Genomic DNA, 25,677 nt, shown 5'->3' on the forward strand with positions numbered 1-25,677 from the left:
AATATAATAATCACTTATTGTCACAAATAGGCTTCAATGAAGTTACTGTGAAAAGCCCCTAGTCGCCACATTCCGGCACCTGTTTGGGAAGGCCAGTATGGAAATTGAACCCGCGCTGCTGGCCTTGTTCTGCATTACAAGTCAGCTATTTAGCCTACTGTGCTATTCCAGCCCCAGTAGTGAGAAAACGGATGGAATTGTGGGCTGACAAGTCACTGGGCCCAGGTGGACTTCATACTAGGGTTTTAAAACAGTGTGGTTAATATGGGAATAGATGTGTTGGTTAGTTGTACAGAATTCCCTAGATTCTGGAACGGTTCCATCATACTGGAAAGTAGCAAATATTCTAGGGAAAGTGGCAGAAACACAAAACTACAGGCCAGTTAGCTTGACGTCCATCATGGGAAAGGTGTTAAGAAGTTTATAGCTGGGGACTTTGAAAAACCCAAGGCAATCAGGCAGAATCAACATAGGTTTATGAAAGGGAAATTACATTTAACCAGTTTATTGACGTGCTGTGGATAAAAGAGTCTGAACATGTACTGTACTTGGATTTCCAGAAGGCAGTTGACAAGGTGCCACGTCAAAGGTTAGTGCACAAAGTAAAAGCTTCATGGTGTAAGGAGAGTCATAGAGTTTTACAGCACAGAAAGAGGCCCTTTGGCCCATTGAGTCCACATTAGCCATCAAGCACCAATATAGTCTGATCACCTTTTCCAGCATTTGGTTTGTAGCCTTGTACACTATGGTGTTTCAAGTGCTCATCTGAATATTTCTTAAATGTTTTGAGGATTCCAGCCTCTACTACCCTTTCAGGTATTCAGTTCCAGTTTTTCCTCAAATCCTCTCTAAGTCTCCTGCCCATTACCTTAAATCTATGCCCCCTGGTTACTGACCCCTCATCGAAGTGGAAATATTTCTTCCCATCTGCCCGATGTCCTTCGTAATTTCATACACCTCAATCAGCTCCGCCCTCAGCCTTCTCTGCTCTGAAGAGAACAACCCCAGCCTAACCAGCCTCTCTTCAAAGCTGAAATACTCCAGCTGCTGCATCCTAGTGAATCTCTCTGCACCCTTACGAGTGCAGTCATATCCTTCCTATAGTGTGGCAACCAGAAGTGCACACAGTACTCTAGCTGTGGCCTAAACATAATTTTTTACCGCTCTATTATAAGCTCCCTGCTCTTTTATTCTATGCCTGGCTAATAAAGGCAAGTATCCCTTTTGAACCATCAACCTGTCCTGCTGCCTTCAAAGCTATGCCATCTATACAGCCCTCTAGTTCTCTCTACTTCCAAGCGTCCTACCGCTTATTGTGTATTCCCTTGCCTTGTTAGTCCCCACCAAAATGCATCACTTGACTTTTCAGGAATAAATTCCATTTGCCACTCTTCTGCCCATTTGACCAGCCAGATTATGTTGCCCTGTAATCTAAGGCTTCCCTCCTTGCGATTTAATATACCACCAAGCTTTGTGTCATCTGATTTGATTTATTGTCACATGTACCGAAGTACAGTGAAAAGTATTTTTCTGCGGCCAATGAACTTACACCATACATACATAGTAGACACAAGAATAATCAACAGGGAACATTGACAAATGGTACATCGACAACATAGTGATTGATTACAGTGTGGAACAAGGGGCCAAACAAAGCAAACACATGAGCAAGAGCAGCATAGTGCATCGTGAATAGTGTTCTTACCGGGAACAGATCATGCCAACTCACTGATCATAGAAACATAGGAATTAGGAGCAGAAATAGGCAATCCAGCCCTTTGAGCCTGCTCCACCATTCAATCAGACCATGGCTGATCTTTTCCTGGTCCCAAATCCACCACCCACCTGTTGCCTATATCCCTTTCAACCTGTTTTCTAATCAAAAACATATCTACCTCTTTCTTGAAACCATATAACTCAGATTCCACCACATTTTGGGACAGTACCACAAATTCACCACCCTCTATGAGAAAGTGTTCCTTCTGATCTCAGTTCTAAATCTACCGACTCTCAAACTATATCCGTGACCTCTTGTTCTAGATTTCCCCACAAGGGGGAATGTTTGGTCTACATTTACTTAATCAATCCCATTTAGTATTTTATACATCTCGATTAGGTCCCCTCTCATCCTGTTAAACTCCAGCGAGTACAAGCCCAAACTGTTTAATCTCTCTTTGTATGTCAACCCTTTCATCCCTGGAATCATTCTGATGAACCACCTCTGAACTGCCTCCAATGCCACATCCTTCCTCAAATAAGGAGGCCAAAACTGGACACAATACTATAGATGTGGTTTCACCGACACCCTGTACAATTGCAACATCACTTCTCTACTTTTTTTTTGCAATAAACGGTAACATTCCATTTGCCTTTTTAATTACATGTAGTACCTGCATATCGACTGTCTGCGATTCATAAACCAAGACACCCAGGCCCTTCTGGAATCTGCTTTCCATTTAGATAATAATTTGCCTTTTTTTGGTCAAAATGGATAACCTCACACTTTGCTACATTAAACTCAATCTGCCAAATATTTGCCCAATCTCCTAGCCTATCTATATAGAATAATCTAATTTACAATGCAGAAGGATGCCATTCAGCCCATCGAGTCTACACCGGCCCCTGAAAGTGCACCCTACTTGAGCCCGCACCTCCAACCCATCCCCACCTAACATTTGGACACTAAGGGGCAATTTAGCATGGCGAATCCACCTAAATGGCACATCTTTGGACTGAGGGAGGAAACCCATGCAGACAAGGGGAGAAAATGTAAACTCCACAGTCACTCGAGGTCAGAATTGAACCCAGGTCCCTGGAGCAGTGATGCAGCAGTGCTAACAACTGTGCCAGCATATCCGTCTGTAAAATCTTTATCTCCTCTTCATTGCCTGCTTTCCCCCATTTTAATATCATCCGCAAATTTTGCTTATTACACTCTGTCGCTGCTTTCAGATCATTTATGTAAGTTGCAAGACCCAATGTGTGAACACTGCCGCACCCCACTAGTTACAGTTCATCAGCCAGAGAAGGACCCATTTTATCCCTACTCTCTGCTTTCTGTCAGTCAGCCAATTCTCAATCCAATCTAGTACTCTACCCCCAATCCCCTGCAATCTCATCTGCTGGATCAGTCTTTTATACTGCATCTTATCAAACACCTTCTGGAAGTCTAGAGATGCCACAGGTTCCCCACTGTCCACCTTGCTGGTTATGTCCTCAAATAACTTGAGCAAGTTTGTGAAGCATGACTTGCCTCTCATAAAACCATGCTGACAATGGTGGATTTGAGCTTTATCTTTCTAAATGTTCAGTAATGTCCTCCTTAATGATTGATTCCAGCAACTTCTCCACCAGAGGTCAAGCTAATCAGTCTGGTTTCCTACTTTTTGCCTCTCTCCCTTTTTAAATAGGGGTGTCACAAAAGCATGTTTCCAATCCACCGGGACGCTTCCAGAATCCACGGAATTCTGCAGTAGCATAAACAATGCATCCACTATATCTGCTGCCACCTCCCTTAATACCCTAGGGTGCAGGCCATCAGGTGCCGGAGACTTATCAATCCTTAATCCCATCAGTTTATTCAATACTGTCTCCCTAGTGATGATTATTGCACCAGGTTCCTCTGCATTAACTGCAGTTTTTGAAATGTTTATTATCTTGCACGTGAAGAGAGGCAAAATATTGGTTCAGTGCCTCCGCCATCTCGGTGTTCCCCATTATTACCTCACCAGTATCGTCCTCTTAAGGGCCAACATTTACTTCAGCTATTCTCTTCATCTTTATATACTTATAGACGCTTTTGGTATCTGCGTTTATGTTTTCTGCTAGTTTCCTTTCATAGATGTTATCGCTTTTGATTTAGTAGCCTTTAGCTGAACCTTAAAGTTCTCCCAATCCTCCAGTTTACCACCAGCTTTTGGAGTAAGGTATAGGGGCTTTTCACAGTAACTTCATACTTGTGACAATAAAAGGTTATTATTATTATTATGCCTTATTTGACTCCGTTTAGCAATGGAACTTTTTTAAGCCTTTTTACAATTCCGCTTCCTCTCAATCTACTTTAATTGAGTGGAATTTAATATCTCCCTGAAAATCTACCATTGTTCCGCAACTGTACTATCCATAATTATCTGTCCCCAGTCTACTTGGGCCAGTTTCCTCAGGCCTGGATTATATCTCTGCCCAATGCTAAAACTCTTAGTATGACACACCGTCTTGTCTCAACAATCTGAACTAGAAATTCTAGCATGTTGTGATCACTCCTTCCAAGAGGATCCTTAACAACAAGACTGTTTATCAAACCTTCTTCATTACATAGTATTAAATGTAAAATAGTCTGCCCCCTAGTTGGCTCCATAGCATATTGCTTTAAGAAACAATCCCTCATAAAATTTAGGAAATCTCCCTTGGGGTTACACTTGCCAAATTGATTAATCCAGTCAATATGCACATGAAAATCACCCATGATTACTGTTGTGCCCTTCTCACAAACCCTCATCATCTCTTGGTTTATACAATGCCCCACTTCGGAAGTATTGGAGGACCTATAAATTATCCCTACAAAAGGATTTTCTTTCCCTTATTTTTTATTTCCACCCAGATCGATTCAACATTTTTGTCCTTAGTACCAATATAATTTCTTAATACAGACATGATGCTATCTTTAACCATTAAAGCAACTCCACATCTTCTCTTTTTGTAATACTGAATACCCTTGGACATTCAACTCCAGTCCTCGGCTTCCTGAAACTATATTTCATTATTCCCACCAAATCATACCGATTTATAAATAATAATAATCTTTATTGTCACAAGTCGGCTTACATTAACACTGCAATGAAGTCTATTTGTCTCTATTTGTGCTGTCAGCTCATTGAACTTATTCCGAATACTGCGTGCATTTAGGTACAAGTTTTTTTAATGCATTACGATTTTCAGACAATTATGATCTCCTTTATTAATCTCTGGGGCAACATGGTAGCACAGTGGTTAGCATGGTTGCTTCACAGCGCCAAGGTCCCAGGTTCGATTCCTAGCTTGGGTCACTGTCCTTGCGGAGTCTGCACGTTCTCCCTGTATCTGCGTGTACTTCCTCCGGGTGCTCCGGTTTCCTCCCATGGTCCAAAGATGTGCAGGTTAGTGTATTGCCCATGCGGCATTGTAAGTTCGATGTAAATTCTATAACACTCAGCCGCATCCCCAACTTTCACTCTCAGTCTCCTTACATTTTGTTCTTTTACATTTCCTGTCCCCTCCGTAGTTAATAGACTGGCCCCTGCCTCTTCATCCAATTAACCTCTATCACCTCCTCACATGCTGACCTGCTGCTTTGGTTCTTATTAACCATTATACTTTTTGTAGTTTTACCCTCCTTCCCCCCCCCCCCCCCCCCCCCCGCCGCCCAACCACCATTTGCTAGTTTCAATCACGTATGTACACTACATCATTTATGTACACTACAAAAAGTGAGACCCAGCACAGATCCCTGTAGTGCAACACTGGACACAGGCTTAGTCACAAAAACCTTCGACCAACACCCTCTGCCTCCTGCCATTAAGCCAATTTTGGATCCAGTTTGCCAAATTTCCCTTGAATCCATGGGCTCTTACCTTCTTGATCAGTCTCCCATGTGGGACCTTGCCAAGAGCCTGATTGAAGTCCATATAAACGCCCTCCTCTACACATCTGTTCACCGGTTCAAAAAAAACCAAGCAGATTTGTTAGACATGACCTCCAAAGCCATGTTGACTATCCTTGCCTTTCCAAGAGAAGATTAATTATGACCCTCAAGAGGTTTTTCTAATAATTTCCCTACCACTCACTGGCCTGTAATTTCTTGGTTCTTCCTTTCTTGAATAATGGTCTTACATTAGCTGTCCTCCAGCACCTCTCCAGTGGCTTGAGAAGACTTGAAAATTATCAGGAGCCCCTGCAAACTCCTCTCTTGCCGCCTGGGGGTTTATCCACTTTTAAGCCTGCCCAAACCACTAACAACTCCTCCCTCTCTATGTTAATCTGTTTAATCCCCCTCCCTGTTTTCTATACCTCTATTGGCCATCTCCATAGTAAACACAGATGCAAAATACTCATTTAATGCCTCACAATTTTTTTCTGCTTCACACACAGGTTGTCACTTTGGTCCCTAATTGGCTGTACTTTTCCCAGGTTACTCTCTTGTCCTTAAATAAACTTATTTCTCAAAAAATATTAAATATTTAAATACCCCCCTCGCTCGTTTACCATGTCCCTTCCTGATACTTCACTCGGTTCCTTCCTTGCCGCCCGATACCCCCCTCCCCCATTGTTCCCCTTGTTCCCTCCCCCATTGTCCCTATCTGTTCTGTGCACTCTTGACTGCCATCATTAGTTCCCCCCCCCTCCCCAGACAGGTCTGCCAGCCAGTCTACAGCTATGGGTGGTGCTGCTGAACGCCAGCCGAGCAGGATTCTCCAATGTACGATTAAGGAAGCAAAAGCAAGGGCACGGCCCTCTTCCCCATATGTAGTCTGGCTGGTCCAACACCCCGAACACTGCCACTCTGGGCACGGTTCCACCTCCACCCCCCACAACCTTGAACATCACCTCGAAGAAGGCAATCCAGAATCCGACAAGTCTGGGGCAGACTCAGAACCTGTGGATGTGATTGACCAGGTCTCCCGGGTACCGTTTGCATTTATCATCGACCTCTGGGAAGAACCTGTTCATTCAGGTTCTGGTTAGATGCAATACTTTAAACTGCCTTGCGCAGGAGAAGGTGACCCTACTTAGTGCTTCGCTCAGGAGTCCCCATCTTACTTCCGTCCCAAATTTATCCTCCCAGTTCTGATATGCTCCGTTTAATGGTGTTCTCACCCTTTCTAAAAGTCATATGTAAATATACCCATAGTTCCCCTTCTCCATACTGTCCACGTACCGCAGTTCCTCCTGCAATGTGTCTCTTGAGGCCCGAGGGTACCTCGCTGTCTCCTTGCGGAGAAAGTTTTTGATTTGTGTCCAATCTCCTGTCCATTCGGTAGCTCAAGTCATTCCTTTAGCTCATCTACGGTTGCGAGTCCGTTCCCCATGTAAAAGTCCTGAACCGCTAGAGTCCTCCCCACCCTGTCTACACTTCTTAAAAGTGTCATCTAGCATGGCTAGCGGGAATTTGTGGTTACCGCAGATGGGGGCCATGTTATAGACAGAGGCAAAGACCCAACAAGAGGCCAGGCTGACAGGGTACAACTCACTTAATTCCACACTAGTCACAATAATCACTCCTCTCAACACCCCGCAGGGTCTCTTTCCCCCAACTGCTTCCAGGTCAATGTTTTTATTCTGTGGGGAGTTACTCCAATTAGGAGGGCGCTCTGGCCCCTAGTCACCGGAGTGGCTCATTCTCAGGCGTTTAGGAGAGGAAGTGGATGTTATACAGCTCTGGTCCTGTGTGTGTGGTGGGGGGGGTCGCAACAGTGGACATCTCGGTTAAGGTTTCTCCCTGAGTGTACCGGAACAGGCACCGGAGTGTGGCAACTAGGGAATTTTCGCAGTAACTTCATTGCAATGTTAATGTAAGCCTACTTGTGATAATAATAAAGATTATTATTGATTATTATTACGCCAAATAGTTGTCTCATCTGGTTCCATGTTTTTAACGTGGCTACCACCACTGAGCTGGATGTGTATTTTGCCAGGAGGGGGGATGGGAGCGCTGCCATGGCGAGGGCTCGGAGGGCCGTTCCCTTACAGGAGGGCTCCTCCAGCCTCGCCGATTCCGTACTCTGTTCCCTACGCATCCCCTCGCTCTCTCGGCTGTGGCTGCCCAGTGGTAGTATTGCAAGTTCGAAAGGGCCAGACCGTCTATGTTTCTTCCCATCTGCAGTGTAGTCTTGGGGATTCTTCCCTCCCCACTCAAACGACATGATCATTTTGTCTATTCCTTGGAAAAGGGCCTTGAGGATTAAGATTGGTATGGATCTAAACAGGAAGAGGAACCATGGCAGTATGTTCATCTTGATCGTCTGCACCGCAGGAGTGCATCCCACCTCTGCAGGTCCTTTTTGACTTCCTCCGCCAGACTGGTCAGATTCCACTTGTGGATCACTGTCCAGTCATGGGCTATCTGGATCCCCGGGTTGCAGAATTTACTTTGGCCTAGTTTGAATGGTAGACCCTCCAGCTCTGTCCTTCCCTCATTCGGGTTCACCAGGAATGCCTCGCTCTTGCCCAGGTTGAGCTGGTAGCACGAGAAAGCCTCAGGAGCTTCATGATGACATGTGATATATTTTGGCCTGTTTTGTTTTCTGGCAGAAGGCCTTGTCGGTGAAGAGTTCCGTGTCCAACCTCCATGCGGGGCATTGGGCACGACCTGTCTCCAAACTCACACCGAAATAATGTGGTCGGAGAGGACTATTGTGGAGTATTCCGTTCTGACTGTTTCTGGAAGCACCTATTTCCCCACTGCAAAGAGGTCGCTTCGGGTGTATACCTTATCCACCGGTGAGAACAAGAATTCCTCCTCACCAGGGTGTAGGAACTGCCATGGGTCCACAGCCCCCATCTGCTCCATGCATGCTCCCAATTCCCTGGCCATGCCCATCTTTATCCCCATCCTGGGGTTTGATTGGTCTTGTCAATGGGTCCTGTACACAGTTCAATTCCCTCCCAACATGAGTTGATGTTGGGGATTTCCGCCATGATCCTCTTTATGAAATCCATCCTAGTTGGGCGCGTACGCGTTTACCAGGATATTGGTGCCACGTCTAGGACCCCTGGGTCTATAACCATCTTTGTCGACGTAAACACCATCCTCCTCCTAATCACGATAGCTACCCCCCTAGCCCTCGCCCCGTAACATGAATGATGCGTCTGTCCAACTCAGCCCTTCCTTATCCGCAGTCGATCCTTCTCCCTCAGTGTGTGTCTAGGAAGACTATGTCAGCTTTCAAATTTCTCAAATGGGCAAAGACTGTGGATCTTTTCACTGGGCCATTAAGTCACCTGACATTCCAGGCGATAATTCCGGTGGGGGAAATTTTGCCCCCCCCCCCCCCCCCCCCTTCAGGATTTCCATTTGTTAGGGGGCTGTCCAAAATGGCCACAGTTGCCATTCTCACCATGAGGTCGGGCTCCTGCGCTCCAGGGTTTCTCTTTATCCAGGGTGCACCCACATATTCGCCAACAGTGTGTACACCACTTGGGTTCCCCCCTGCACTCCAGGGTTTCCCTTTGCCCTTTGCTCCAAAGTGGCTGCTTATGGTGCCATCTTGCTTAATATACTTGTAAAGCACCTTGGGATTCTTCTTTATTTTCCCCACCATTTTCATGTCCTTTTCACGGATTTCTTTTTTAAGTACCCCCTACATTTTCTGTACTCCTCTGAAGCATCCACTGATTTCAACCCTCGATATCTGCCAATGCCTCCCTTCTGATCCCTGATCCAATCCTGTATTTCCCTTGACATCCAAGGCTCTTTGGACTTTTTGGTCCCATTCTTTACCTTTACAAGAACATGCTGGCTTTGTACTCTTATTTCCTTTTGAATGACTCCCACTGCTCTGATGTGAATTTTCCTGCAAGTAGCTACTCCCAGCCCACTTTGGCTGGATCCAGTCTAATCTTATTAACATCAGCCTTCCCCCAATTCAGAACTTTTATTTTTGGTCCACCTTTGTCTTTTTCCGTAACTATTGAGTTATGGTCACTATCATTGAAATGCTCCCCCACTGACACTTCTACCACTTGCCTGGCTTCATCCCTAAAATTAAGTACCGCCTCCTCTCTTGTGGGATTTTATACTTGTTGGCTCAAAAGGCTGGAAGGTGGACTTTAAGAATTACGTCCCTCTAAGCCTTTCACACTCTGGGGAGTTGAAATCACTTGCTATTATTACCCCATTAATTTTGTGAGATTTGCTTACATATCCGTGCCTTTATCTCTCCCTGACTGTTGAAAGGCGTATAGTGCACTCCCAGCAACTTGATTGCTCTTTTTGTTTACAAGTTCCACCCATATGGCCTCAATTGAGGAATTTGCTAATGTTTCACCCCTCCTCACTGCAATAATTGACTCCTTTATCAATACTGCGACACCACCTCCTCTTTTACACCACATCATCTCGCCCAAATATTCTATCCACCAGAATGTTGAGCCAGTCCTGGCCCGCCTTCAACCATGTCTCTGCGATAGCAATATCATATTCCCATTCATTAATCAACACCCTCAGTTCATCAGCCTTACCTGTAAGACTAGTCTCCTTGCATTAAAATAAATGTCATCCAATATTGGCATATTCCCTTGTGCCTTAACATGTCTATCCTTGCTCTGCCTTCCAGACTGACTTAAGAGTCATAGATGTTTACAGCATGGAAATATGCCCTTCGGCCCAGCTGGTCCATGCCGCCCAGTTTCTATCACTAAGCTAGTCCCACTTGCCCGCATTTGGCCCATATCCCTCTATACCCACCCTGCCCATGTAACTGTCTAACTGCTTTTTAAAGAAAAAAATTGTACCCCCTCTATCACTGCCTCACAGTCCATTCCAGATGCTCACCATCCTCTGTGTGAAAAAATTCCCCTCAAATTTCCCCTCTGGTCCCTTTTGTTACTCTCCCATCTCATCTTAAACCTATGCCCTCTAGTTCTAGACTCCTCTCCCTTTGGGAAAAGATGTTGACTATCTATCTTATCTATGCTCCTCATTATTTTATAGACCTCTATAAGTTCACCCCATAGCCTCCTATGCTCCAGGGAAAAAAGTTTCAGCCTATCCAGCCTGTCCTTACAACTCAGACCATCAAGTCCTGATAGCATCCTCGCAAATCTATTCTGCACTTTCTAGTTTAGCAATATCCTTTCTATAATAGGGTGACTAGAACTGAACACAGTATTCCATGTGTGATCTTACCAATGTCTTTTACAACTTCAACAAGATGTCCCAACTCCTGTATTCAATATTCTGACCAATAAAACCTAGCATGCTGAATGCCTTCTTCACCACCCTGTCCAGCTGCGACGCCACCTTCAAGGAACTATGAACCTGTATCCTTAGATCTCTGTTCTGAACTCTCCCCAACACCCTACCATTAACTGAGTAGGTCAGCCTCCACATCCACCCTTTGGCTTTGGTTGCCATGCCAATTTTGTATCCAATTGGCTACCTCACCCTGGATTCCGTGAGATTTAACCTTTTGCAACTTATCATGCAGTACTTTGTCAAAGGCCTTGCTGAAGTACATGTAGACAACGTCAACCGCACTGCCTTCATCTACCTTCTTGGTTACCCCTTCAAAAAACGCAATCAAAATTTGTGAGACATGACTTTCCCCTTACCAATCCATGTTGACTTTCCCTAATTAGCCCACGTCTGTCTAAATGCCTGTAGGTCCTGTCCCTCAGAATAGCTTCTAACAATTTACCCACTACAGAAGCAAGGCTAACCGGTCTGTAGTTCCGTACAGCCCTTCTTAAAACAAGGGCACAACATTTGCTACCCTCCAATCTTCAGGCACCACCCTTGTGGCTGTCGATGATTCGAACATCTCAGCTAGGTGCCGGCAATTTCCTCCCTAGCCTCCCACAACGTCCTGGGATAAATTTAATCAGATCCCAGGATTTATCTAGCTTGATGCGCTTTAATACCTCCAGCACCTCCTTCTCTGTAATATGTACACTCCTCAAGACATCACTTTTTATTTCCCCAATTTCCCCAACATTCTTTCTCATCAGTAAATACTGATGAGAAATATTCATTTTGGTCCTCTCTCATCTCTTGTGGTTTTTCTTCTATATTTAGCTTTGCATGACTGCCTACTGTACCTCCACAATGTGACCCATCTCCCTGCCAAATTAGTTTAATCCTCCCTCCCACCACAGCACTAACACCACCACCACCCAGGGCCACCACCACCACAGCACTAACAAACCTCCCCACAAAGATATTGAAGACTGGCTGGCTGACAGAACAGAGAGCAAGCTTAAAATGGGTATTTTTCTGATTGGCAGGATGCGACTAGTGGAGCCCCACAGAGATCTCTGCTGAGACCTCGGGTTTTTACAATTCATATAAATGATTTAGATGAGGGGGAGTTGCAAAAGCAATGCAGTTAAATTTGCAGGTGACACAAAGATTAGTAGGAAAGTACATTGTGAAGAGAACAGAAAGAAGTTGAAAGTATATATATATATATGGATAGGTTGAGTGAGTTGGCAAAAAATTGACAGGTGGAGTACAATGTGGGAAAATGCAAAGTTACTCACTTTGGCAGGAAGAATAAAAAAGTAGAGTGTTACTTAAAAGAAGAACAACTGCAGAATATCGGATGCAGAGGGATCTAGGTGTTCTAGTGCAAGTCACAAAAAAAAGTTGTACCAATACAACAAGTAATTAAGGAGACTAATGGAATTTTATCTTTCATTACAAGAGGAATTGAACATAAAAGGGAGGGTGTTATGCTTCAGTTGTACAGGGCATCGGTGAGACCACAGGCATGATTCTCCCAAAAGTTTCTAATTTCATTTGTGCCGGATTTTTAGAGACGTTTCCCACCGGCCATGCACCCCCCCCCCCCCCCCCCCCCCCAAGGCCCTGAGCTTTGGCAGTACAGCCTGGCACCTGGGCACCCTTGCACTGCCACCCTGGCACTGCCAGTGCTCCAGCCAGCTTGGCAGTGCCACCCAGACACCTTGGCAGTGAGTACTGCCAAGGTGCCCACGTGCCAGGGAGAGTGTCAGGGGACCACCCTGCACTAATCCCGACCACCTAGGGATCTCCGATTGCCTGGGAGACCCCCCGGAGCCGTTCTGCACTGAGCCGGCTGCAGCTTCCCCGAGGAGGCCGGTGCATCCCGGATGAGAAGGTCTTTAGTAGGTTTAACATCTACTTCCAGGAGCAGCGTTTGGTCCTGCCCCTTTTGGGCCGAGTTCCGAATCTGACGCCTTGCAGACTTGGGTGAATCCTGCGAGGCACAGAGGCTGCTGGGAAGCCTGCGCGTGGACCAGAGAATCGTGCTCCACATCTCGAATAATGGATGTAATTCTCCGGAAAACGTTCTAAGTGTGGTAGCTTGCGGGAATTGCCGCGGGCTTCCCGGCATTCGGCCCAGTAAGGCTAGCAACACAATTCAACATTAATTGGTCCACTTAACGAAGCCTCACGGGCTTCTCGTCACAAATGATGGCTTGCCAGCTGATTCGCCGGGACCGTGCACACCAACCCCCCACTAACAAGTTCGAGCAGCACTTATTCTACATTTGCCCAGCCAATCCCAGTCAGCTCACAACAATGGCGGCCAGGAGACTGATCCCAAGATTCGGAGATGCTGACCTGGGGAGGCAGCTAGACACTGTGGAGGCTAGGAGGGATGTCCTGTTCCCTAGAGGGTCCCGGAGAGTCAGCCAGTGCTGCCTGGGATGAGGTGACGGCAGCTGTCAGCTCAGGAATTATGACCAGGAGGACTTCAGTGCCGATAAGTGATCAACGACCTACGCCAGGCAGCACGAGTGAGTAGACACCAATTCTCCCCCATGGGAACATTCACCCCCAAACTCCCCTGCGACCCTCAGCCCTCCCTCCCCCCACAACACCCACCCCTACTTCTTACCCCCTCTCCCAACACTATGAACCACGCGTGTGGCTAACGATGCCATCTCTATGTCTTCTCAGGAAAAGCTCTCCCATAATCGTCGGGAAAAGGCCCAGGCAGGCGGAGGGGTGCCCGACATAGGAATCCTCACCTCCTTCAAGGAGCAGGCCCTGGAGGTGACTGGAGTGGCCGAGGATAGATCGGTCAGCCATGTGGAGGCTGGCGGGCGCAAGAGGTGGGGAACCATCGGGCTCCACCCAGGAGGATCTGTCAAATGTGAGTAATGAGTGCCTTACTGACTGACCTATCCCTCCCAGTGACCACTGTCCATTCTCCCACAGGTCCTCCAGCCGGCACCGGTCCATCCTGGGCAATCCCCTCTCCGGACTCCCAGGTGAACACCTCAGAGGGGAGCTCCCAGGATGCAACCGTAGTTGTGGCACAGCTATCATACCCAACCCCCACCAACACAGATACACACACCTCGGTGCTACATGTTAGTGGACAGGCTTTGGGGACACAATCTGGTGAAACCACACTGTTGATGACGTACATCAGGTGCAGGCAGGAACCTCCAGGCGAATTAGCAGTCGGGGGTCTGCTGGATCCCAGGACCCGGCTGAATTCCAGCCCGATGCTGAGCCTGTGGTACAGAGGTACCCAGAGCTGATGGATACAATAGGGATCAACCTGGGTGTTCAGAAGAGAACGTCAGCATTAGTCCAGCAGATCCATAGCCAACTGGAGGAGTCCCAGAGGCTAGGGGAGCGAAACGTCGCCTAGGTTGGCGATCGCAGTGGAAAGGCTGTCCACAACGTCAGCACCATGAGTGAAGGTTTCCAAGGCATTTTGCAGTCGGTGACGGCCACGGCAGAATGGCCGAATCGCTGGATTATGTCACCCAGTACCAGGCTGACCTTGATGAGTTTCTGTGGGACATGTCCCGCTCTCAGATGTGAATGGCCAAGATGCTGTGGAGCTTGTCCCAGTCGCAGGTGGGCATTGCCGAGGTGTTGCAGAGCATGGCCCAGGCGGAGGGCGTCGGCACTACGGTGCAGATCATGGGGAACCGCCAGGACTAGCAGAGCCAAATGATGGAGGGGCAGTTGGGCCTAGCACCACCTGCCCCTCCGTCTCAAGGTGGGCCCTACGGGTGCCATTCGGGCGGAGGGGGCAGCAGGTGCCGAGCTGGACCCATCCCATTGACAGAGGATGGTGGGCACCAACTCCCCTGGGGTACTACCCCTCTGATGAGGACGCGTCTTGCAGTCAGCACAAGGGACGGAAAGGCAAGGCTTTGCATGTGCCATCGACAAGTGAACCGGGGTCCGCCGGCCCCAGAGGACACCTGCAAGGGGCATCGCAGGCCACGGGACGAGGTAAGCAGCTTGCTGTCTTCACCTCTGATGTGCATCCTGGGGAAACACCAAGATGTAGTAGTTATGTAGTAGTGGAGCTAGGACGGCAAAGCACGTCGAGGATCACTGAGGGCAGGGGTTCGGTGGGGTGGCACCATCAGGGTTGGGGTTTGGACAACACATTAAACACCTGTTTTGCAAAATCATTATGATGCCTCTGTCACTTCCTTCGTGGATGCGGGCTGACCCCCGGACCCTTTGCCCATTTCTCCAGGCATCCACTACTCCCTCCCCATGACGGCCCACCCCTGCGAAGAGTCCCCCACCCCAAGCCGAGGGTCCCCCAAGCACTGGGTAGCAAGGCCAGCACCCGGGATCTTTGCCTGTGAGCAAAGATAGCTACTCACCTCCTCATAAAAGCCTTTCTGCCAGGTTCAAATTTTTCAAAAGGAGTCCTAATCGGCGCAGCGTGAGACTTACTGGGGAGGCTGCTGAATGACAGCAGGCCATTGGATATGGCGTGGCTCTCATTAATTGTAATGGAAATGAGGCTTAAGTGGTGATAATTGATTTCTCACCATGCTACGGCGAGATCTCGATTTCGCCTATGGGACCGGCCGGTTGTATCGCAAACATTAGGCGCCTGGCACGAATCTCGGGCGGCATTCTCCCCTACCCGGCGTGACGGAGGGTCCCGGAGTAGGGGAGTGGCGCCAACCACTCAGGGGTCGGGCCTCCCCACCTTTGGTGGCCAGCCCCGCGCCGGAGCAGTTGGCACCAGAAGACTGGCGCAAAAAACCGCCGCCCCCGGCAGCGGGGCTGGCCGAAAGGCTTTCGCATGCGCCGGCAGTGATGTCAGCGGCAGCTGGCCGCTGACGTCACATGCGCGATGTGGGGTTCTCTTCCGCTTCCGCCATGGCGGAGGCCGTGGAGGGGAAATAGGGGCTGAATTGACCCCGGGGGGGTCGGATAATTCCATCCCAGATTCTTTTAAATTTGATTTAAATTTAGAGTACCCAATTCATTTTTTCCAGTTATGGGGCAATTTAGTGTGGCCAATCCACCTACCCTGCACATCTTTGGGTTGTGGGGGCGAAACCCACGCAAACACAGGGAGAATGTGTAAACTGCACACGGACAGTGATCCAGAGCCGGGGTCGAACCTGGGACCTCGTCGCCGTGAGGCATCAGATTGCGCCACCCTGCCGCCCATAGATTCTCAGTGGTCTTGACAAGGTGGACATGGAAAGCATGTTTCCTCTCATACTCGAGTGCAGAACTGTTTAAAAAAATCAGTAGTCAACCATGTTGGACAGAGTTGGGGATTATTTTAGAAGAAGGTGGTGCAACTTTGGAACTCTCTGCCTCAGAAGCCAAGTCACTGAATAATCTTAAGGTGAACGTAGACAAGATTCGTGTTTGGCAAGGGAATCAAAGGTTATCGGGGCAGATGGGAATGTTGAATTTGAAACAAAAACAGACCAGCCATATCTTACTGAATGGTACAGAGACCATGATGGCCTAAGTCTTCTATTTCCCATGTTTGTAAAACTGTACACAATACCCCAGGTGAGATACGGCAGAACGGATCCACATGAAGCACCCCGAGTGTCAGCCATCTGCGTCTAAGGCGCCATTTGTAATTAAGCAAAGTTTCAGCTCGGAGAACCTTAAAATACCCCTTCCAACTCTTTGTCCGACCGTTCCAAGCCAGATCCCGCCCCTCCCCTCTCCCGCCTCGGGATTCGGGTGACCGAGGGCCTGACGCTCTGTCCGGCGAGGGCAGTTACAGAGGGAAAGGAGGTCAGAGGCAGTCTCACTGGAATAGGGCGGGCGGGCAGCAGCCGGGTGTAAGAGCGCTTCTCCCGAACATCGAGGGAAGGGTTCTCTCTGACCTGATCCATTCGGGCCGATGATGCAGTTAAACCGCATGAAGGGCCCGATCAACTGCCGACCCCGCCACGACTTGAAATCTTCCACTTGAATTAACTGCAGCGTTCCCATTTCCAAAACCGGGGGTGCTTGGGAGGGAGGTGGTCCACAACTGCAGCTCGGTCCGTTCCTGTCAGAAAGACACCCGAACTGTCTCCTGCTCGCTCGTGCGGACGACTCCTCCAACCGACGCCAGGCTCGCGCGCCACCTGCTTCCCGCCGGACTGGGTATCGCGAGAACCTTCGGGGATCTGTTGCCTGGTCGCCTGGCAACTGGTTTATTTATCGGCCGCTCGCGTCCGGAAGATGCGGAAAAGTAAGTACTCGCATTGCCGCGGACATTCAAGTTACTCGTCACTGGTTTGGTTTACTTTTTAAAGTAGTCTCTTCTTGTTTCACAGCGGATTCAATCGCCGCCCGTTCACTTTAAAATTGCGGGATTAAGGAACAAACCAGGCCACCAAGATGCACAAACTGGATGGTCCGGTTGATTTGAAAGAGGCTGCAATAATCGCGGGGCGAAGGGACCTGGAATTGCAGAGGCAGAACAGGGTTTTTAATGCCAAACACAGAATAATTGGGGTAGGTGTGTAATGTGTTGCAGTTTCCCTTCAAGCCATACAATGTACGTTTATCGTGGATCTAAATCCGGAGCTGATGTGTGACTTGTGACATAAGGAAATAAGGCAAATACTTCGGACGCGATTTAACCACTGCGCCCTGCCCAGTGTGGATCTGGCGCGCCGGTTAAATAGTGGGGAAGCCGAAATTGAAATTCACTTGGGGAACAAATTAGTTCTCAATCTAACCGGCCCGCTCGCGATGGCGAGTTCCGGATTTCGTCCAAATATGGCAAACATCTCATTCGCCCAGATTTGCATTAATTGCCATCTGATCAACGAGATCGAAGTCAAATGTAACAGCCTCTCAGGTGATAATGCGTGTTTGTGAAAATGAGCTGATATCTCTTTGTATTGGTACCAATATGGAACGGTGATGTTTCCTTGTTATTTAATGGTTAGTGCGATATGTATAATTGATTTTCAAATATTTGTTATTGTTGACCATCTAATAAACAAAATATTCTCAAATGGCTTCTTGTGGGTACATGTGCCATGACTCAGACGATGATTATTGCATAGCATTTCATTCAAATCTTGGAAACCTGAACAGTTTGCCTGAACTCCAGAAGTATCAGCACCATAGAGACAGCAACCACTGGAGCTGTGCTTCAGCACTGGGACATCCTCGCAACCATAGACTAAGTGTGTGAGTCAGGAGAGGCCACTTGAGCAGAGTCTGCCTGGCAGGAGTATGGAGCATTAGGCTCTTGAGACTGGGGGGTTGAGTGTGCAGAGCGAGGTACTCCACCACAACTGGCTAGCTGGATAGCACTCTGAGAGAAGGTGCGACATGTAAGTGTGGGGAGGCTTGGGTGATTTGAGGGCCCCAGAGTGGAATCCCTAACTGATTGCCAGTCTGTCTCCTTTTCAAATTCCTTGCAGATATAACAATATGGCTGATTATGTTAGATCCGTTGAAGCTGCCCTCTCGGTGCAACCTCGGCTGATGGTGCAACCCCAGGTGTCCAGACGAAAGGAGAAGACAGCAGAAGCATTGATACAGGCTGCAGGCAGAACCCCAAGTTCCGGGGGCCGCTACACACCTTGAAGACCCGGCCGCACATCAGGCCAAGGAGGAATCCAGAGAGGGCACCAATGACGACCCAAGGTGGACAAGCGTCATTAGTTTTTCGAGGAGATGACTGTGTACATGTGCTGTTGACATTCTATCTTAACAAAGAGACAGTGGGACATCTGTGCCACTTCCTGGCCGACTTGGCACCCCATGGAGGTGGGCACCTGCTACCGGAGACCGTGGGGATATCGCAATCCTGAACCTTTATGGAACCGGTTCATTCCAGGGCTCGAGTGGGGACTTATGTAGCATTTCATGGATGCCCTGTGTGCCCTTGCAACAGACTATCAACTTTGAGCTGGTCCAAGCCCACCAAGATGCCCGGGCAGCAGGATTCTCGGTCATCACCAGGATGCCCCGATTAGCAAATGGTAATTGATAGCACTCATGTCTCCTTGCGCGCAGTGGGGCATCATGAAATGCCCTTCATTAATAGGAAGGGGTTTCACTCCCTGAAAGTTCAATTCGTGTGTGATCACCACCTCCGGATCATGCACGTATCTGCTCCTTCCCAGAGAGCGTGCATGACGGCGGCATCCTGGGACACTCGGAGCTCCACCGCCATCTTCGAGGACCACCCCAGGATGGTGGGTTGGTTCTTGAGGGATAAGGGGTACCCGCTGCGGACGTGGCTAACGATGGCAGTGCAGTGGACGGAGACTGAGGTGGAGACCCGATTATAAGGAGGCCCATGTTGCCAACTATGCTGTAATTTCGCAGTGCATTGGACTGCTGAAAATGCGGCTCTGATGCCCGGACCGCTCTGGTGGTGCAGTACACCCCAAGCCCTTCTCCCACATTGTGGTCTTCTGCTGTACCCTCCACAACCTGGCACAGCAGCACTATGACATGCTGGAGGATGAGGAAAATGTGACCTCGTCTGAGGAGAAGAAAGATGAGGTGGACCAGGAGGGGATGGTGGACGAGCAGCAGGAGGAGCCAGAGTATGGACTGCAGGGTCTGGCATGCCAGGAGGACAGGGGAGGCCCTCATCCTCACCCAATTCTCATAGGACAAGGCTCTGTCTATCAGCACCCCACCCCCCCCCCCCCCCCCCACCCCCATTTTCCCCTCCTTCCCTTGTGACAATTGGGAGATTTTAAGAAAATAGGATTATTAATGTATTGGGCACTTTAGTGGTTAGAATGTGTTTGACAGCAATGGTCATGTTTTTTATTAATTCTGTTCAGCAGGCCCTTTGTGGTTTTAACAGGAAGCAGGTGAAATTGTTGAAGGAATGCGTTTTTCAGTCTGGGCTAATGCATAGTGGTTTTCTGTGGGTATCCCTGGGAGTTGATTACTTTCAGTCCCTGGAAAGTTAATTTGTTTTTTTAGGTTGGGGTAATGAGGTAATTGCTGGGTGGAGCCAAGGAAGGCAGAGATACATTTTGAAAGCATTAGAGAGACAGGGTTTGGAAGTGAAGTCTGATTTGGCAAACCTTGTTTTTTTTAGACCAGAAGTAAATGCAGTTTTCTTTTCCAGGAGGAGAGTTTTAAAAAGAAAGTAATTATATTTTAAAAGCAGACTGAAACAACCCAGTTGAAGCAGCTATTTGAAGATATTTAGCCAGAGTCTGAAGGGGTTCTAACCAGAGTCAGAATCTGTTCTGTCCCACAAGTATTACTCTCTGCCTTGCTTATTTTTAAGCTGCATTGAGAGCTATATGATTCTTTCTGTGTTGTTGAATGAGAAATTGAATAGTGTTAAGGGATAATTATAAACTATTTTTCAGGTGTGAAGTAAAACATTTAATATTGTATTTATAATAAAGTTTTGTTTTAGAAATACCAAAGCCCTTTTTGTTCATATAATCATTCTTTCCCCACAGTCATAAAATAAACTAAGATATTGGGGTTTTAGTCCAGTAACCTAGCCACTGTTGGGATCTGGTCTGGTCTGGGTTTGTAATACTTCCCATTTGCTCTTCCTTCTCTCTCTCCACCCCCCCCCCCCAACCCCCTGGCCAATGACTACCCTGTTCCAACCTCCCAGGGCTGTGTAACATCACCCCAGAGTGATGGACCTGTATCGGCACTGTTAACTGGTCAATATGCAAGGCATAAGAGTGATAATCACTTGCTGTGAGGTAAGCTCTGGAGCTCCTCAGTTTCTGCCAAAATCTGACTCTTGTATTTCTGCTGACAGCATACTCACACCCATCATCTGCATCGTGGATGCTTGATCTTGGACTACTGTGCCCCGGGCAGGTGGTGGGGGGAGCGGAGGGCAACAGGGGGAGGGTGGGAGCAGATAGGCCAGTTGTGAAGATTAACGTAACGGAGGCTTCACATATATCAGGTGCAACATGTTTTAGTAGTGATCATTGGACATTTCCATTTCCCCTAGCTACACATAAAGTAACCACCCCAAGTGCCCACTCAGTGCTTCTCAATCTTCTTGATCTTACATGTTCCAGTGTTGTGTCCAGGTGTGACCCCAGGATGAAGAGGCAGCCCCTTGCTTTCTGCACTGTGGACTTTTATGCCCTTGGTGAACATCATCTGGAGGGACTGGAGCCAGGGTTCCCTGGCGTACCTACCTGTGTCACTGGCTTCGCCGTGCCACTGTGCCCTGCCCAGTACCCTTGTGATACGTTGGCATCAGGAGGGAGAGTATTTGGAAGAACTGGAGCCTGCCATGGTCACCTTGGTGGCAGGCCCTTGGATGGCCTGCAGCGCTTCCTCCTCCCTGACAGTGCCCATAGAGGTTTCTATGGGCCGAGGGGCAGCTGGAGTGAGCTCCAGAGGCCTCTGCGTCAACTGAAACCGCCAGTCCTAGCACCAGGGTGTTGATGCCATCAGCAGTGCTCCTCAGCGACTGGGACATGCTCTGCAGTACATCAGCAATATTCAGCTGCATGTGGGTTATCTTCCCAACATTCCTACCCGATGATCTGAATAAGTTCTATGCCCGCTTTGAGCAGTCAGCCAATGTATCAGTGCCACCTGCCCCAACAGCCCTGGACACACCCATACCCACCATTACAGCCTCAGAGGTAAGAGCTGCCTTCTTGAAAGTGAATCCAAAGAAAGCGACGGGCCCCGATGGAGTCCCTGGGTGAGCACTCAGAGCCTGTGCAGACTGCTGGCGAGTGTTTTCACAGATATCTTCACCACCTCACTCCTCCGCTCCGAGGTCATGACCTCCTTCAAGAAAACCACCCTAATACCAGTACCAAAGAAGAACAAGGTATCCTGCCTCAACGACTACCGACTGGTGGCCCTAACGTCTGTTATCATGAAATGCTTCGAGCGGCTAGTCATGAGACGGATCACTGCCAGCCTCCCAGACGGTCTTGATCCACTGCAGTTTGCCTATCACTGCAACCGGTCCACAGCAGATGCTATCTCACTGGCTCTGCAATCAACATCGAACACCTCGACAACAAGGACACCTATGTAAGACTGCTGTTCATAGACTACAGCTCCGCCTTCAACACTATTATCCCAACTAGACTAATAACCAAACTCCGCAATCTTGGACTTGACCCCTCCCTGTGCAGCTGGATCCTCAACTTCCTCACCAACAGACCGCAATCTTGTCAGAATAGGCAACAGCACCTCCGTCACAATAGTCCTCAACACCGGAGCCTCGCAAGGATGTGTGCTCAGTCCTATACTGTACTCCCTACACACATGACTGTGTGGCAAGATTTGACTCCAACTCAATCTATAAGTTTGTGGATGATACGATTGTGGTAGGCCGAATCTCAAACAACGACGAATCAGACTACAGGAGGGAGATAAATCACTTGGTTGCATGGTGTACCGAAAACAACCTCTCTCTAAATGTTGGCAAGACCAAAGGAACTGATCATCGACTTCAGGAAGCGTAGCACAACACACACTCCGATCTGCATCAATAGCTCCGAAGTGGAGATGGTCGATAGCTTTAAGTTCCTGGTGGTCACCATCACCAACCGTCTGTCCTGGTCCACTCACTTTGATGCAACAGTCAAGAAAGCCCAACAACGTCTCTACTTCCTACGGAAGCTAAAGAAATTTGGCATGTCTGTATCGACTCTCACAAACATCTGCAGATGTGCGATGAAGAGCATCCTATCCGGCTGCATCACAGCCTGGTATGGTAACTGCTCGGTTCAAGATCGCAAGAAACTTCAGACTGTGGTGAACTCAGCCCAACGCATCACACAAGCAATCCCCACATTGATTCTGTACACACCTCCCGCTACCTCAGGAAGGCAGACAGCATTATCAGAGACCCTTCCCACCCAGATATTGTCTTTTTCCAGACCCTTCCATCAGTCTGAAGACTCGCGCATCCAGACATAGGATCAGCTTCTTCCCCACAGCTACAAGACTCCTCAACGACTCCCCTCAGACTGATCTGTTCCCTGTAAGAACACTATTCACGACGCCCTATGGTGCTCTTGCTCATGTATTTGCTTTGTTTGGCCCCTTGTTCTGCACTGTAACCAATCACTGTTTGTCGATGTACCATTTGTCAATGTTCTCTGTTGATTATTCTTTTGTCTAATATGTACTTAGTGTGTACATTCCGCAAAAAAATACTTTTCACTGCACTTCGGTACAATAAATCAAATCAAAAAGACCCGACGAAATGCGGCTCGACCAAACGGGCTTTGTCAAGGGTAGGCAGCTTACTGTAAACATCAGGCAGCTGATGAATGCAATAATCCCCCCCCCCTCCCCCGGGAGAGAACACCAGAGGTGATCATCTCCCTGGAGGCAGAAAAGGCCTTCGACAGAATCGAGTGGATATACCTCCTCGAGGTACTGGAACGGTTTGGGCTAAGAGCTGGATTCACCTCCCAGGGGAAAACCTGTACAGCGCCCCCAAGGCAAGCATTTAAACCAACACCACCAGGTCTGAATACTTCTGAATTACTGCAGCAATTGAACCCTAGTGATCGCTGTGCGGGACGTGAAAAGCTGGAAGGGCATCCAAAGGGGAGGCAGAGAGAACATAGTCTCACTCTATGCGGATTGTTATGGGCCAGGGTTTTGAAAACATCAATGTATATTATGGACTTCACCTGACCTATAACTGTTTATTGATTTTGGTTATGATGAGCACAAGAGCCTGCCTTTCAGGTGTTATTCAACAGAGTTCTTAGATGCTTTAAATCAAAAAACAAGCTTTATTCTATGAATTTAGTTAAAAATTGTATAAACATACACACAGTAAGAATTATCATCAACGACAAACATAAAGATCCTGCACAGCTACAGTAATCTATGTATAGCCCTGAATAAATTCACCCTTAACTGTTCCAATTCAATAACAAGATCCCATAAACCAATAAAAACCTTTTTATCGAAACAGTAGGTAACTATAATAATTGGGTTTCTTCCTTGGAATAACTCCTAAAATTTAATATAGAGAGAGGCCAAAATACCTCTCTGTCTGAGTCTACAGCAGCCAAAATGTGAAAACGAAAGTAAAAACTTGGAGAGTCACAAACCAACTCCAAACCCAAAGCAAAAGTAAAACCAACTCACAGAGCCACAGCCCAGCACCACCCACAATAACATCACTAAAGCCATGTGATAAGACAAAAACATTTCTTAAAGGGACATTCCCATGACAGGATGACCTGCTTCTCTATGCCTCGGAAGCACAGGAAGGCCTGAGAGCAATCATGCAGCTCCTGATAGAGTTCGGAACCTTCTTGGGTTATAAACTTAAACTGGGCAAGAGCGAGGCATTCTCAGTGAACCCAACTGGCGGAAGGACAGAGCTGGAGGGACTGCCGTTCAAATTATCCTAAAACAAATTCCGCTACCTGGGGATCCGAATAGGCAAGGACTCGATGCAGATCCATAAGTGGAATCTGATCCACCTAGTGGCGAAAGTCAAAAACGATCTACAAAGATGGGACACGCTCCCGCTCGCCCTGGCAGGGAGTGTGCAGAGGATCAAAACGAATGTGCTGCCGAGGTTCATCTTCCTGTTCAGATCGATACCGATCTTCATTCCCAAGGCCTTCTTCCAAACATAGACAAAATTATCATAGCATTTGTGTGGGGGTAAGAATCCAAGAACCCCATAGAAGAAAAGGCATGGGCGGCCTGCCACTACCAAGTTTACAATATTATCACTGGACAGCAATGTCAGAGAGAGTTAGGGGATGGATACGCGAACCCACCCCGGAATGGGTGCAGATGGAGGAGTGTTCATGCAAGGGAACAACCCTCTGGGCCTTCACCATGGCAGCACACCCATCCCCCACGACGAAACATACATCCTGTCCAGTAGTGGTAGTTACACTAAGGACATGGAACCAGATGAGGCAACATTTTGGTCTGACCGAGATGGCCCCCATCTACGGAAACCACAAGTTCCCAACAGCAGTGCTCGACACCACTTTCAAAAAATGAAGACAGGACGGGGGGGGGGGGGGAAGACAGGATGGGGGGACGCTAACTGTCAGGGACTTTTACATGGGGGACAGACCAGCGACACCGAACGAACTGGCAGAGGACCTGCAACTACCGACAGGGCAGGAACTTGGACATCCCCAGGTAAAGCAGTTTCTCTGCAAGGAGACAGGAGGATACACCATGACCCCGGGAACCACATTACTAGAGGACCTGATAAACACGGACAGTGAGAAAGGGGAAAACCGGGAAAATCTACGGACAGCTACTGGACGGAGCCAGACGAAAATGGGGAGACGAACTGTGGACAGAAGTGGGCTGGGGACTCTGGAGCGAAGCACTGAGCAGGGCAACTCCACCTCCTCCTGCACAAGGCTCAGGCTCTTGAAGTTCAAGGTGGTGTAAAGCACACCTAACCAGAATCCAAATTAACAGGTTCTTCCAGAAGTGGAGGAGGTGGAAGATAAATGTGAATGGTGCCCGAGAGGTCCGGCCAACCACGCCCACATGTTCTGGGCTTGTCCCAAACTTGTAGGGTTCTGGACAGCCTTCTTCGAAGCAATGTCCAAGGTTGTCGGGGGCAGAATGGAGCTTTGCCCGAGAGTGGCAATCTTCGGGGTTTCAGAACAGCCAGAGCTACACATGTGGAAGAGGGCCACTTCCCTAATCACACACTGGAGAATCCTGCTTGGCTGGCGATCAGCAGCACCACCCACAGCTGCAGACTAACTGGCAGACATAGAACTAGAACAGTACAGCACAGACCT

General features: G+C 48.2%; 2 protein-coding genes across 3 annotated transcripts in view; one reads left to right on the top strand and one right to left on the bottom strand.

Moving 5' to 3' along the window:
- LOC119955142 (structural maintenance of chromosomes protein 1B-like) overlaps positions 1-17,062 on the bottom strand; it is a 296,162-nt gene extending 279,100 nt beyond the window's left edge. For both annotated transcript variants that reach the window (XM_038781060.1, XM_038781059.1), the window contains exon 1: positions 16,813-17,062. In XM_038781060.1, coding sequence (XP_038636988.1) covers positions 16,813-16,921 — 109 coding nt within the window. In that variant the 5' untranslated portion in view covers positions 16,922-17,062. The remainder of the gene's footprint in view (positions 1-16,812) is intronic.
- Positions 17,063-17,163: 101 nt separating this feature from the next.
- Positions 17,164-25,677, top strand: part of LOC119955294 (RIB43A-like with coiled-coils protein 2) — a 59,414-nt gene continuing 50,900 nt past the window's right edge. Inside the window, 1 exon segment of the mRNA XM_038781374.1 lies at positions 17,164-17,431. Coding sequence (XP_038637302.1) covers positions 17,315-17,431 — 117 coding nt within the window. The 5' untranslated portion in view covers positions 17,164-17,314.

Source organism: Scyliorhinus canicula, chromosome 20, assembly GCF_902713615.1.
Source record: "Scyliorhinus canicula chromosome 20, sScyCan1.1, whole genome shotgun sequence".
Taxonomy (NCBI): Eukaryota; Metazoa; Chordata; class Chondrichthyes; order Carcharhiniformes; family Scyliorhinidae; genus Scyliorhinus; species Scyliorhinus canicula.